This window comes from Podarcis cretensis (assembly GCF_951804945.1).
Source record: "Podarcis cretensis genome assembly, chromosome: 12".
NCBI classification, from domain to species: Eukaryota; Metazoa; Chordata; class Lepidosauria; order Squamata; family Lacertidae; genus Podarcis; species Podarcis cretensis.
In genome coordinates, this window is record NC_137181.1 from 26,037,379 (window position 1) to 26,051,776 (window position 14,398).

The following is a 14,398-nucleotide window of genomic DNA, read 5'->3' on the forward strand; positions in this document are numbered from 1 at the left end:
GGGGTTCAGTATTTATCCTAAAATACGATCAGTTTTCACCTCTATCTTCAGTACATTTTATTTTGTTTAATTGCTATGGCTAGTGGCTGATGCAAATAAAGATTTTCTGATCAGCTCCTCTAACCCTGGAGAGAGACCAGTAGGACTTCGGATAGGGCAGATGAACTACCTTCTAGTTGTTTCCCAGGCCAGTCTTAGGATCACAAGGCAAACCAATTTTCCTGGTTATCATTGTGTGCAAATGTGACCACTCTCAAAACAAGAGGCTTGCATTTACTTTGGGCATGATCTACGCCACCAAGATAAATGGGACCAGGAGGTTGGCTAGATTGTGCCCTAGGCATTTTTACATGTGGTTGGTGGTACCTAAGTGAGTTAGGGCTCTTTGACAAGGCCAAAATCATAGCGATCATCTTTTAAGTGACATTCAATTGTGCATTTAACAATGGCTTTATCTTTTTCCTGCCTCTTCCCTTCTTCCTCTCCTCCCCCACCCCTTTGCTATTTTAATTCTTCGGTTTTGTTCAGACTTTCTGTAGCAGTTACAAACATCTCCTTTGGGAGGCCTGCCTCCCACTCTAAGAACTGAGAATCTCCATCTGAATTCCTGGGGAAAGGTAGCAATGAGCTACAGAGTCTCCTCTGCAATTCCTTTGGGGTTCTTATGCCGTAGATGTCCTTGGTAGTTTTTCCTATGTGCTTTCCTGAAGACTGCATGCTCATCTGTTTTCAGAAGGGAGGACATTGCCTTTTTTTTTTTTTTACTAACAGTTTTCATATGCCACCCAATAACTGATATTATTTGGGCAGTTCACAATAAAATGTTATGCCATAAAGATTAAAACGAAACAAAAATCCAAACCAAATAAAGCAAAACCAATGTAAAGTAAGGTTATTTAAAAACCAGCAGCAAGATTTTAGCACACCTTGGGAAACAAAAATATCTTTTCTGGTGCCCAAACATCCATAACGTGTGTGCCAGGTAAATCTGTCTGAGGAAGGTGTTCCATAACCGGGGTGCCACCACCAAAAAGGCCCTCTGTGTAGTATTCACCCATCACACATTGTTGGGTAGCATGCTGCTGAAGAAGGGCCTCTGAAGATGGTCTAAAGATCTGGGTACATAGTCCTGTTGGACAGCACAGTCAGAGATGCATGTGTGCATTGCGCCCCCCCCCCCCCCCCGGCCACCCAGACACAAACACACTTAATCTGAAAACAGCTCTGTATCAAAAAGCTTTTAATGTCTGGTGTATTGTGTATTACCGTATTTTTTGCTCTATAAGACTCACTTTTTCCCTCCTAAAAAGTAAGGGGAAATGTGTGTGCGTCTTATTGAGTGAATGCAGGCTGCGCAGCTATCCCAGAAGCCAGAACAGCAAGAGGGATTGCTGCTTTCACTGTGCAGCGATCCCTCTTGCTGTTCTGGCTTCTGAGATTCAGAATATTTTTTTTCTTGTTTTCCTCCTCCAAAAACAAGGTGCGTCTTGTGGTCTGGTGCATCTTATAGAGTGAAAAATATGTTATGTTCTGTTGGAAGCCACTCAGAGTGACTGGGGCAACCCAGCCAGATGGGCGGGGTACAAGTAATTTATTATTATTATTATTATTATTATTATTATTATTATTATTATTATTATTATTATTATTTTATGAGGCCATGGGGCATCACTTGCACATTGGTTAAATATTTGTTGAATGTGTCAGGGGGCTTTCTAGTCACTCAGTGTAGACGTACGGCCCCTCCAGACACACATTTTAAATACGTATTCATTATGCCTCGTGCTTGTGGTTTCATGGCGGTTCTACACAATCCCACTTTCAATACAGCTTGTGCCTTCAAATGTTTTGGGGTTGAACACATTAGCTTGTTTCCTATCACCGCGTGTCCCGTAACTTCCTGCTGAAATCCTGTAGCTTGTTATACCACAAATATTCCCAATTAACTTGTTTATTTTTCAGCCCTAGCTGCGCTGTATAATGCAAGGAGGCCCCTCCAAACAGCAACCGTGTGGTAACATTGGAAAAGCATTGCAGAACAACTAATAAAACAGAATAATATGTAATATAAATCCACCATTAATGCACCATTATTGGGTAAATGATGTGCGGCAGAATATACCAGCGAAAAATACTGGTATAGAAAAATTGCTATTCTTAAAAACATAAGAAGGGCCTGCTGGATCAGGCCAGTGGCTCAACTAGTCCAGCATCCTGTTCTCACAGTGGCCAACCACATGCCTGTGGGAAATCTGCAACCAGGATTCGGGTACTCTCTCCTCCTGTAGTCTCCAGCAGCCGGTGGAATATAGGTGGCACTGTGGTCTAAGCCACTGAGCCTCTTGGGCTTTTGCCAATCAGAAGGTCAGTGGTTTGAATCCACACAACAGGGTGAGCTCCTGTTGCTCTGTCCCAGCTCCTGCCCACCTAGCAGTTTGAAAGCATACCAGTGCAATTAGATAAATAGGTATCGCTGCAGCGGGAAGGTAAATGGTGTTTCTGTGCACTCTGGTTTCCATCACTGTGTTCCGTTGCACCAGAAGCAGTTTAGTCATGCTGGCCAGATGACCCGGAAAGCTGTCTGTGGACAAACGCTGGCTCCCTCAGCCTGAAAGCGAGATGAGTGCCACAACCCCATAGTCGCCTTTGACTGGACTTTACCATCCAGGAGTCTTTTACCTTTTACTTTTTTATCTTTATTCAGAAGCATTGCTGTCTCAAACTGTGGCAGCAGAGCATAACCGGCATAGCTAGTAGCCACTGATAGTCTTCTCCTCCGTGAGTTTGTCTCATCATCTTTTAAAGCCATTGAGTTTGGGGGCCCTCGCTGCTTCCTGTGGGAGCAGGTGCCATAGTTTAGCTAGGTGCTGCATAATCCTCCTTCCTCTCTGCAGCATTCCCTTATTCCTTTAACAATATTTATATGCCACGTACTCAACAGAGGGCCTGCAAGCAGATTACAAAGAAGAATATGAGATGTGATTTTTTTAAAAAAAAAATTGATTAAAAGCAAACGTTTAAAAAAGTTAACATTAGAAAGATTAAACATAAATAAAAGCAGCATTTAAAGAAAAGCATACCCATGAAAATTGCATGTTGATATTACATGCTTGGGTAGGCTTGCTGAGACAAATAATGTCTTCCTTAGCAGGAAATGGAAAGTACCTTGGTTGGATGTTACCTGCTAACTCTGTCCCCTCACAAACAATTACATCACTTTTCTTTTCTTTTCTTTTTTTAAAGTATTATAATATTGATAGCATATGTTTGGAGCGGAATCAGAAAGCATTATCTCATCTGGGTTTTGCTGGAGCCAAATGATCATTGATATTGGCCTATAAAAACCAGCTGCAGTATTTCCATGGAAAATTCCAGTTTTGTTTTTTTTAAGAAGTTCCGTTGTCTATGTGGATAAAAATGTATATATTGAGTGACTAGGCGGTGTGTTTTTTTAGGCCAGCATTATTATGATAAAACGACCAGAGCTGTGTCTTAGTTCATATGAAACTGTCAGGCAGAGATTTAGAGGGTTTTTTAAAAAAAACAAATAAATAATAAATAAATAAATATGCCTCCCCTCTCCTCACTGTATTCTATTTATACTTTGGACCCATTTTCTGGCATGTTCAAAGATAAACATGGCGACGATAAAAGATTCCATCTTAGGTTTTTTGGCAGGAGGTGGCTCCCTACAGGAACTTAGAGAGATTTAATTGGGGTGACTGATTATGGGGCTGTCTGGGAGCTGGGTGGAATCCACTCGCCAGCTCTTGCCGTCTCCTCCTCGATGCATCCAGCAGAGATACCTAGATAAGAGCAGAGGCAGCTTTTGTGACGAAGAAAGTAAGGGTGGAGGAGAAATTCAATTCAGCTCACATTTGCAGGCAAACTTACCTAGTTTTCACTTTCTTGAAAGTATTATCTGCACACCAAAACTCAGCCACCCGTCAAAATTCTCACTTCTCCAGATTTCGCAATGTGGTTCCCAAGCCAAGGAATGTGTACCAAAAATACATAAAAGCCTGTATTAAAATGCATGGATTAGTCAAAAATCACCTGCAGAAATGCATTCGTTAAGGGAAAATGGTTCTGCCAAAATGTTTATGTTGACCAAAACTACATAAAAAGATGTGTCCAGTGGTACCTCAGGTTACATACACTTCAAGTTAAAGACGCTTCAGGTTACAGACTCTGCTAACCCAGAAATATTACCTCAGGTTAAGAACTTTGCTTCAGGATAAGAACAGAAATCGTGCTCCGGCGGCGTGGCGGCAGCAGGAGGCCCCATTAGCTAAAGTGGTGCTTCAGGTTAAGAACGGACCTTTGGAACGAATTAAGTACTTAACCCGAGGTACCACTGTATATTGGATTTTGCTGGATGCTGGATTTTCACAAGGACTTGCTTCTTTAAAATCCTCAAACCAATGCAGAAACGTGGCAAAGTGAACTAAAGAGTGAGGGGGGAAATGAGAAACTGAGCGAAACCAAAATTCACCCATCTCTACAAGAAAACAATTCTCTGTTTTAGAGCAGTTGCTGGACTCCAGCTCCCATGAGCCTGAGCCCACACGGCCAATAGTCCGGGATGGTGGGAGTTTGAGTCTAGCAACATCTGAGGGGCTGCAGCCCCACCCACCCAAATCCCTCTCCCACAGAGAAAGCGCTGCCCTAACCAGGATTGCTTTGTGTTCTGAGGGGTGTTCCTGACAGGGGCCCAAATGTTAAGGAGCAACAGCAGGCGGGCGGAATAAATGAGTATTGTACATGCAGGAAGACAGCCTCTTTTGTTGGCTCTCTCCTTCCTCCACGGGTACAGTATTTCCTTTTGTTGGCAAATGCAAAGTGATCTGAGCCATTCCTTAATTCAGCTGGAATCATGGCTGAACTCTACCTTGAAAAGCTTGTTTTTGTGTGTGTGACCTCCGCCTGGCTCCTTTGATGGCTGCACTGCTCAGGGACAAAATTCACTCAGCGGCAGCAACAAAGAACTTTTAAAAGAGGGTTGGGAAGGATTTTGTTTGTATTAATGAAGTGTAATGTGAGTCAGGGAGGATGCAAGTCCTCCCTCACCCCCTCCACCCCACCCCTCTACCCCCGCTGGCGGAATATCAGTCCTGCCGTAAACTCATATTTTGCCCGAGCTGTTAAATTAATGATTCCCTTTGGTTGTCCACGAGATCTTATCAGGAGCTGGGCACATGCTGGCTTTGCATTCCCAAGTTACTCAAATATCCCTGGTTTTGTTGATGGTAACGTTAATCCATCTGAAATACAATTGCAGCGCAAGGATATACTTCTAATTTCAAGTGATTGTGGTGGTGGCACAGCCCCCGTTTATATGATTTTTGAGAAGTGTGCAGGAGTCGTCCCACCAAATAAAAAAAAAATACTAGGGCATGGGTAGGCAAACTAAGGCCCGGGGGCCGGATCTGGCCCAATTGCCTTCTCAATCCTGCCTGTGGACAGTCCGGGAATCAGTGTGTTTTTACATGAGTGGAATGTGTCCTTTTATTTAAAATGCATCTCTGGGTTATTTGTGGGGCATAGGAATTCGTTCATTCTTTCCCCAAAAATGTAGTTTGCCCCCCCCATAAGGTCTGAGGGACAGTGGACCGGCCCCCTGCTGAAAAAGTTTGCTGTCTCCTGGACTAGGGTAATGAATACAGCAGAACTTGAATTGAGCTCATCTCCAGGTACTTTGCCTGCTTCCCTCCTTATTTGTTAGTTTTGGCGCCCACTGCTGGCGGAAAGCAAAACTACTTGCACTCATTTAATAAAACTCTGCCTAAAAGTCACGATGGTTGATTTGTGCTACGATGGGCACGTAGACATTCTTTAAATTGAAAACAATGGGACGCGTGCACACACCTCCCTTTGCTAAAAGCTTGCTGCTGTTGCTCCTATGTGATAAACATGTAGCTCCAGAGGTTTGAGGGACACCAACAGAACACTCTTATACCCATAAGTCACATTGTGTCTAATTTGAGCTTACTTCCAGGTCAGTGCGCATAAGATTGCAGCCTTAATGACCTACGCTAACGTGGATTTTGATCACTGGGGCTGCTCTTTTTCCTCCATGAATTCCTTCCTAGAAGTGCACTCGCTGCATCCATGACAGCCCAGCATCTAAATGTTTGTACAGGAACTGCATCTACAACCCCTATCATAAACTCCAAACATTGAGATTATAATGCTAAATGCCTTTGTGGGCCATTGGGGACCGTCTCTTCCTGGCCAATACCATCTTTGTTGGAACCAAGGAAAGGGTCAAATCTTACCTCCCAGCTCAGTCCCCTTAATCTTTTGTTAACTCTCTTGTTCTTCAGCTAACGTGTTTCCATGTGACTCATTTAGCATCACGGCCAACTTTTGTCTTCATAGCACAGTCCTCTGCATGCTTACTCGGAAGCAAGTAGTCGCACTGTTTTCATTGGGGCTGAAGGGCCACGTAAAAGATAAATACAGCTGCAGCCTTGGTCTCTCTGTTATTTTAAAACAAAGCAAAACAAACAAAAACCACCTCAAATAAGGCCTTTCGCCACAAGGTGACTTGTGTCAATGCACAGATTTGTTAAGCCTTCCTTTTATGGTGTTCCTAAATACATTTTGAATCCCTGTGTTACAGGAACATGGTTGAAAAGCAGCTTGGGCATCGTAGAACAAGAAGGAAGCGAGATGACCTGGACTTATATTGCCCCACAGCTGGGATACTGGGTTGCAGCCATGTCCCCCACAAATCCAGGTGAAATGAGAGTTTTCTTTTCTTCGTTCCATACATATCTGCACACCTTGCTGTGAATGGGCCTGTGTGTTTCACTATAGTATCAGTGCACCCGCCATTTTAATTACCCACAAGGCCCTCCCAGCGTACTACTGCTCTGGGGCATTGTGGGAAGTATGAATGGTGGGCCTCTTGTCACTGTCTGGCGTGGGTGGCATCACTCCTGCTGCCTGCAGAAGCACCTACAGGGGACCCCCTCTGAGAACAGGTGGTTTTAGGATAGCATGATTGGTTCAGCTGCACTGGGTGCCAGCACTACAACAATAATGTAGAATGGGGTGCAAGAGTTGGGGGCACTGAATTGTAGCATCACAGAGAGCGCCACTGAAATTTGAGAGACCAAAGTCTGCCCCTGTTCCAAGGAAGGGAGGGGTGCACACTAGGACCCAGAACCAGCCTGTCCCTTAAATATGCACTCAAAGGGGAATTGGAAGGCTCTGTATTGGTTGGATTGCTTTTCTTCAGCCTTTTCAACTTTTTCTCTTCTAGGTCCCGTTGTAACCCAGGACATAAGCACTTACCACACAGTGTTTCTTTTGGCTATTCTAGGAGGGATGGCTTTGATACTTCTGGTTTTACTGTGCCTCCTCTTGTACTACTGCAGGTAAAAAAAAACCTCTCTTTTTTTTAACCAATTACGAGTTTTCCAGTAAATTTTCCATCCTACATTTCAAGCATCCATTAAAAAAAAAAAACGCAACCTAAAACTGCAATGTAATTACATTGTCCATCTCATACTTCCTAAAAGGGTCTTTGTATACTGAGCATATTTTGGTCCATAGCAGTAGGTCACAATATCGGGACCACAGATGTTTGAGCAAGAGGTCATGTCAAAATGATTTGGGGGCCTCTGGAAGTTTCACAGTTCAACTTAGTCTTGATGTAACCATGGTAAGAGAATATGAAGTCCCTATGAAAGTGTATTGATTTTGCTGTCCTTCTAACTCGACTCACTTCTTTAGTTTTTCTACTAAGGCTAACTCTCGTACCTTGGAACCACCATCCTTGCAGCATGAATGGGGGTTTCTGGCGCAAATGTTTTGCTGCCAATAGGGAGGAAATTAAGTATAATCTCCACTGTGTTTCCTCAGTTCGTGTACAGAGACCATCCCATTTTGCTTTAATACTAGGGGAGGAAGAAACATTCCATCCTGATGAGTGATCCTTTAAATTTTCTCTCTCTTGGCACAGAAGCTCTCAAAAAGAAAAAGAAAAAACCATTAGATCATTAGAGCACCTTGAGTGAGATAAAAACAAGAACTGAATGACTGGGTCTGAACCATCTGAAACTAATTCAGACCGATGTCCCCTAGTTGAGCCAGTAACTGATCGGTTTGAATAGATTATGCATTTTGTACAACCCTACAGTTGCCCATTTCTTAAATTGCTTAAATTTTCTTTCCTCTGTGGTATAAAAAGGGGCACAATGGGGGACTAGGGAGTCACGCCCATATTCCCCATGTTACAAAAAGCTGGCTTTACGCAGGGGGTTATCAATTTCATTTAAACCATATGCAGTTATCTTTAGAAAGGGAAGCACTTTGTAATAGTGATCTTGGTCCCAGTTCAGCAGTCCACATCCTGATCTTCCCTTACAGTCTGTTTCAATTGCTTAAGGTGACAGGCATCGTAATATAACTGGAGGAGAGGCATCCAAAGCCATTAACTTCATGTCTATTGTTTGCCATTTCATTTTGCAACGAAGGGAAATGGTGCTTTCTCACAAACACTTTCAGTTGGTGCACTGATATGTATACCAGCTGCCATAATGGTCAAGCAAAATTACACCTTTGGATTTCAGTTCCCTGTTATGAGCTCTGTTCAGGCATTCTGAATACTACTACTACTACTAATAATAATAATAATAATAATAATAATAATTTTATTATTTATATCCTGCCCATCTGATTGCATTTCCCCTGGCCACTCTGGGCGGCTTACAACACATAAAAAATTGTAACACATCAGACATTTAAAACTTCCCGATACAGGGCTGACTTCAGATGTCTTCTAAAAGTCAGGTGTTTATTTCCTTGACATCTGATGAGAGAGAGTTCCACAGGGCGGGCGCCACTACTGAGAAGGCCCTCTGCCTGGTTCCCTGTAACTTCACTTCTCGCAGTGAGGGAACCGCATGTGATATCCCCCTAGTCCAAATGAGGGCCTCCTTTTCAAAGGGAAGAACAGCAATGGGAGAAAAAGGATTTCGTTTGAAGGAAGATTTGATTGCCATTATGTATTATTTATTTCCCAGCTCTCCTGAGGACTTTTCAGTGTGGCTTACAAAAGTGCAACAATACCAAAAAACAACAACAACACACCATTAAACACAAAAAGCAGCAGCAATAAATTATATGTAAAAGCAGCATTTAAAAGCCATAGTTATAAAAACAACTTAGGCCAACACATGGAAATGGCAGAGCATGGACGGGCATGCTAACTCTGTCTCCGTCGTCTTTGCCGTCACCCTCAGCATGTAACCTGGTGACTCTTTGTGCTGTGACAAAACCTCCTTTACTTGCAAAGACTTCCCGCATTTTGAAACCTTCACCTCACACAGTATTCTAGCCAGGAGAAACTCCCAAGACAGACTGCTGTTCCTCTGAGAGCAGAGGATGGACAGAAGGACAGTTTTGGATGCAGCGCAGTGAACCTAAACAAGCTCACTGGAGGGTCACATATTAAAAATAATCATCTTTTTTTTTCTTTTAACATGTGAAATTAATGAAAATATAAGTAGTTGATGTATTCCAACGGAACTTTTAGAAGATAAAAAGCAGCACAGACATTTAGGAATTCTATTATCATCATCACCATCACCATCATTATGTCTCTTTTCACAAAAGTGACTCAGCAACTTAAATGGGGGGACAGGAATTAAAACCAAGTAAAAGAATGGAGAATAAAATAAAAATGTTCATATATATATATATATATATATATATATATATATATATATATATACAGTCGTACCTCAGAAGTTGAACGGAATCCATTCCGGAAGTCTGTTCAACTTCCAAAATGTTCAAAAAACCAAAGTGTGGCTTCTGATTGGCTGCAAGAAGCTCCTGCAGCCAATCAGAAGCCACGGAAGCCCCGTCAGGCATTTGGCTTCCAAAAATAGTTTGCAAACCAGAACAGTCACTTCTGGTTTTCCATCATTCAGGAGCCAAAACATTTGGGAACTAAGCTGTTTGACTTCCAAGACACGACTGTATATAGAAATAAAATGTACAGGCAAATCCAGCCTCACCTGCCCTACTAAAAAGATGAGCACAAAAATAGGCCACAAATATACAAATTAAGGGCCAAAAGCCTGGGTAAATAATAATGTTTCTGCCTGGCAACCAAAAACAGATAAAGATGGTGATGGGCATGCTTCTCTAGGGAGAGCATTCCATGAACGGGGAGCCAACCACTAAGAAAACCTGTTCTCTACAGAGCTGTCAGGTTGGAACCCTGAATAGGACCATTCACTTAGCACCTGCAACAAGATATTGTCTTTTGTTAACTATTTTTGTTCTCTTTTTACGATAGGCGAAAGTGTCTGAAGCCACGTCATAAGAAACTGCAGCTGTCCTCAACGCTTAGTGGCGCTAAGAAGGATCAGTCGACCTCTATGTCCCACCTCAACTTGATATTTTCGCGCCGCGAGTCAGAATTCCCTGGTGGGTTGTCCGTTGCCAGCAATGGACACACAGAATCCTCCGGCCACAAGGAGCTGATGGGAGCTGTGCGCATGGAGAAAGTGTGTTCGGGGGGAGAAGCAGATATGCGCACTCCCATGCTCAAGCACACATACAGCACCTCGCAAGAGTTCAGCTCCCGAGAAGAGTTGCTTTCCCATAAGGAGAAGGATCAGAGCCGTATGTCTCTGGAGAACATGGCCTCTAGCGACACTCTGCGAAAAGACTACCTTAAATCAGTGGATAGCTTTCCTATAAACCCCAGGAAATCTATGGAGGCATCAGAAGGATATGACTCCCCTGACAAGGAAGATCACAGGAGGAGTTACAGTGCAATGTTGACTCGGCCTTTATTTGAGAAACCAGAGCAGGCCTCCATGAACCATATTTCTACAGGAAGTAAATACAATCTCCAGGAGCAACTGTACCCCATCCCTTCAGCACCCGAAACAGAACTGTTAGACTGCAGGCCCAGTGAATGTATGATGTCTCGCTCTGTTGACCACCTCGAGAGACCCACTTCCTTCCCTCGGCCAGGTCAGCTGGTCTGCTGTAATTCTGTTGATCAGGTTAATGACAGTGTTTACAGAAAAGTATTGCCTACGCTGGTTATTCCAGGCCATTATATGAAACTTCCCGGAGAACATCCTTACATTAGCCAGCCTCTGGTCGTTCCCACCGATCAGCAGATCGACATAGAAAGGCTCCAGGCGGAACTATCGAGCCCTCATTCTCAGCTCTTCCCACACTCGCAGCAACAGATGCAGCCCCAGCAGCTGGCCGCTCAAGCAATATCTCAGCAGCATTTGCAAGAAGCTGGAGCAAGCGAATGGAGCACCCAGAATGTCTCAATGTCTGAATCTGTATCCATTCCGGCATCACTCAACGACGCCTCTTTGGCGCAGATGAATAGCGAAGTGCAGCTTCTTACGGAGAAAGCTCTCATGGAGTTAGGAGGAGGCAAGCCTTTACCTCATCCTCGGGCGTGGTTTGTTTCTCTCGACGGGCGTTCCAATGCTCATGTTAGACATTCGTACATCGATCTTCAAAGAGCTGGGAGGAACGGAAGCAACGACGCCAGCTTGGATTCTGGGGTGGACATGAACGAGCCCAAATCCGCCCGGAGGGGAAGGGGAGATCATTTGTCCCTGCACCAAACCCACCTGCAAGTTCAGGCACATCCGCAAAAGGAGCAGAAAGCTCCCGACAGCACAGCTTACACGCAGCTTGTGTATTTGGATGATATGGACCAAAGTGGCAGCGAATGCGGTACAGCCGTTTGCAGTCCAGAAGACAGTACTCTAAGGTGCCTCTTGGAGGCAGGGAGCAGAAGGACTGGCAGCCAGCTGCCCAGCCTGCAGGAAGAGACGCTAAAACGAACAGTGGAAAGTTCACCAGAGCCCTTAACGAGCCCAGAGCACGGAATGACTGTCCATAACGAAGCTGAAGATGATGAAGATGACGAGGATGACGATGACGATGACGATCAAGGAGAAGATAAGAAGAGTCCTTGGCAAAAGCGAGAGGAGAGGCCACTGATGGCGTTCAACCTAAAGTGAGCTGCGGTCCATTCATCTTTTCCCCCACCGACCCAGGGGAGTATTAAAGTTGCCAAATATTTCTTTCGGCGGATGTTCTCAGTTTGTCTGTGGAAAAAGGAGAGGGCGGGGAGAACCCTCAGGGTGGGGGCAATGGAGGAAGTGCAAAGAATTACTGTGCAGATTCAGATAGTTGCTCTGAAGAGGCCGCGCGAGGGACGCTTCCTACGAGAGAGCTTTTAAGAGTGTGACTCTTGATTCCATTTACTTGACATCAGCCATCAAGGACGTTTGGACATGTTTGGCATGTGGTATGGCGGATTATGACCTCAGATTTCCCCGGAAAGGGATCTATGTGAAACTTCATTGCGTTTTCTTAAATTCAATTGTATCATGACAGTGCTACTGAAAGGGTATCTTTCATTAGACTTTTTGACACTTGACGTCTACCGATATGCATTATCTCCAAGGAAGGCTATGCATTGCTGCTTTTTAGTAACCTTTTTTTGCGTAAACTATGCTTTTCTTACTTATGTACAAGGTAGTTGTTAAACATTTTATGTCCTTACGATAAGTCTGCTCAGCGACTGATTTTTACCTACACAAAAGCCTGAGTAGAATCTCTTGGTATTTTGAAGAGCCTTTTTTTAACGAAGCCAAACTGAATTTTAAAGTCAGCTGCGATTCCTCTGGTTCCAATCCCCCACTCCCAAGTGCCTTTTTTACAGGAACAATGAACAGCCCCTTCTTTTTGCTAGCGCCTTGAATATTCAGATTTCTTTCTCTTTCTAAAGCTTTACATTTTCTTTTAAGAACTGCATGCCATCAAATGTCTGTGCTGATGGGACTCCTTCTTTCACCGCAGTGTGTTCCCTAGTTATGGTGTGTACTGTGGATTCTGTTTAGCAAAGATAGGCTAGAGGACATCTTTGGAAAAGCAAAAACCCGAAAGTAGCCAAGAAGATAGTTGCAATGACTGTAAATATGGTGTATATAGGCTGAAGTAACATGGACTATGGACCAAGCAAGTGGACTGAATGTGTGTTTTAGAGAGTTCGGGCAAAAGTTGTTATGTACTATCCAAAAGTGCCAGATAAACACTTCTGTGCTTTCTCTATATAAAGCTGCTTGGTTATCCAAAAATTATAATTGAAAAATAAACTTTTTAAAAATTTAGGATATATTTTTTTTAATTCCTCCTTTTAGTTGCAGCATTATTATTATTTACTAGCAATTTGAACTCTACAAAGTGGCTGCTGAGGTTGGTGTGCTTGAATTCTATCACTTAAATCTCATGGAATCTCAATGTCCTCCTTGGTTCATCTATGGCAAGGGAGGGCCAATGCCAAACACCCGGCTTTCCATTTGCCACTGTTGCGGAAAACATTGTGGACATAGGAGATAATTGAACACAGAAAGTCCACTGACAGTGATTCAAAGGCCAAAGTACAGCTCTAATGCAGAACCCCAAATGCAGTGCAGCCATATAAATCCTGTACATTTCCCCGGGGGCAATTTTAATACCTGTTGTGTTGTTTTTGAAAGAAAACTCAAGGCAATTAAAATTAACATTGCCATCTGTTTTAAATGGCTCCCTAAACTGGGGGGGGGGGGGGCAAAGGTGAGTGTATCATTAAAGAACATAATAATTCTTGTGGTTTTCACAGATGTTACACAATTTGTTTTGTATATTTTGTTCTAATGTTGTCGACAACAAATATTAAGAAAGCTATTATGCAAACACTACTTGAGACCTTTGGGAATGCTTGTATTAAAGAATACATCTTTAACGTTCTTGCTATGTTTCAAGGGCAAGGGTGGTCTATACAGGATTGGAGATCCATAATAGATGTATTGCAGTACATTAAATAAGAACATAAGATGAGCCTGTTGGATCAGGCCAAAGGACAATTTAGCCTAGTGTCCTGTTCTCACAGTGGTCCAACATATGCTTATGGGAAGCCTGCAAGCATATTATAATATACATAATTCCTGTAAAAAGAAACTAAAGCTTCATTCATACATGGGGTTTATTACATTCATTTTACTGGTTATAATGAAAGAGCTTCTGTCCCAATTTGCAATGTTCCTTTTACACTGCAATTACCTATTGCATTACAGAACTTTGGCTTTCTGGTTAATTTACCAGAATCCCATGCTAAATTTTAAACATCAGGAAAGAACTGCATGTTGGCATACCACTTCAGATTTCATCGCATGAGCAGCTGAGTTGGAATCATGAAAAACCATGTGAAAATGGCAATGCAAAACTGCGATTTTCTGGAAACAGCATGGAAATGAGCAGTAGTGAACTTCCTCAAATTCCGCTACATTTCCAGAAGTGGCTTTTACATCATGTGATGAAAGAGCATATAAAATGTAAACATTTAGCA

At 43.1% G+C, this 14,398-nt stretch overlaps 1 protein-coding gene across 3 annotated transcripts in view; it reads left to right on the plus strand.

Moving 5' to 3' along the window:
* Positions 1–13,181, plus strand: part of FAM171A1 (family with sequence similarity 171 member A1) — a 73,908-nt gene extending 60,727 nt beyond the window's left edge. For all 3 annotated transcript variants that reach the window (XM_079948300.1, XM_079948299.1, XM_079948301.1), the window contains 3 exons: positions 6,626–6,742; positions 7,271–7,385; positions 10,319–13,181. In XM_079948300.1, coding sequence (XP_079804426.1) covers positions 6,626–6,742; positions 7,271–7,385; positions 10,319–12,026 — 1,940 coding nt within the window. In that variant the 3' untranslated portion in view covers positions 12,027–13,181. The remainder of the gene's footprint in view (positions 1–6,625; positions 6,743–7,270; positions 7,386–10,318) is intronic.
* Positions 13,182–14,398: the final 1,217 nt, after the last annotated feature.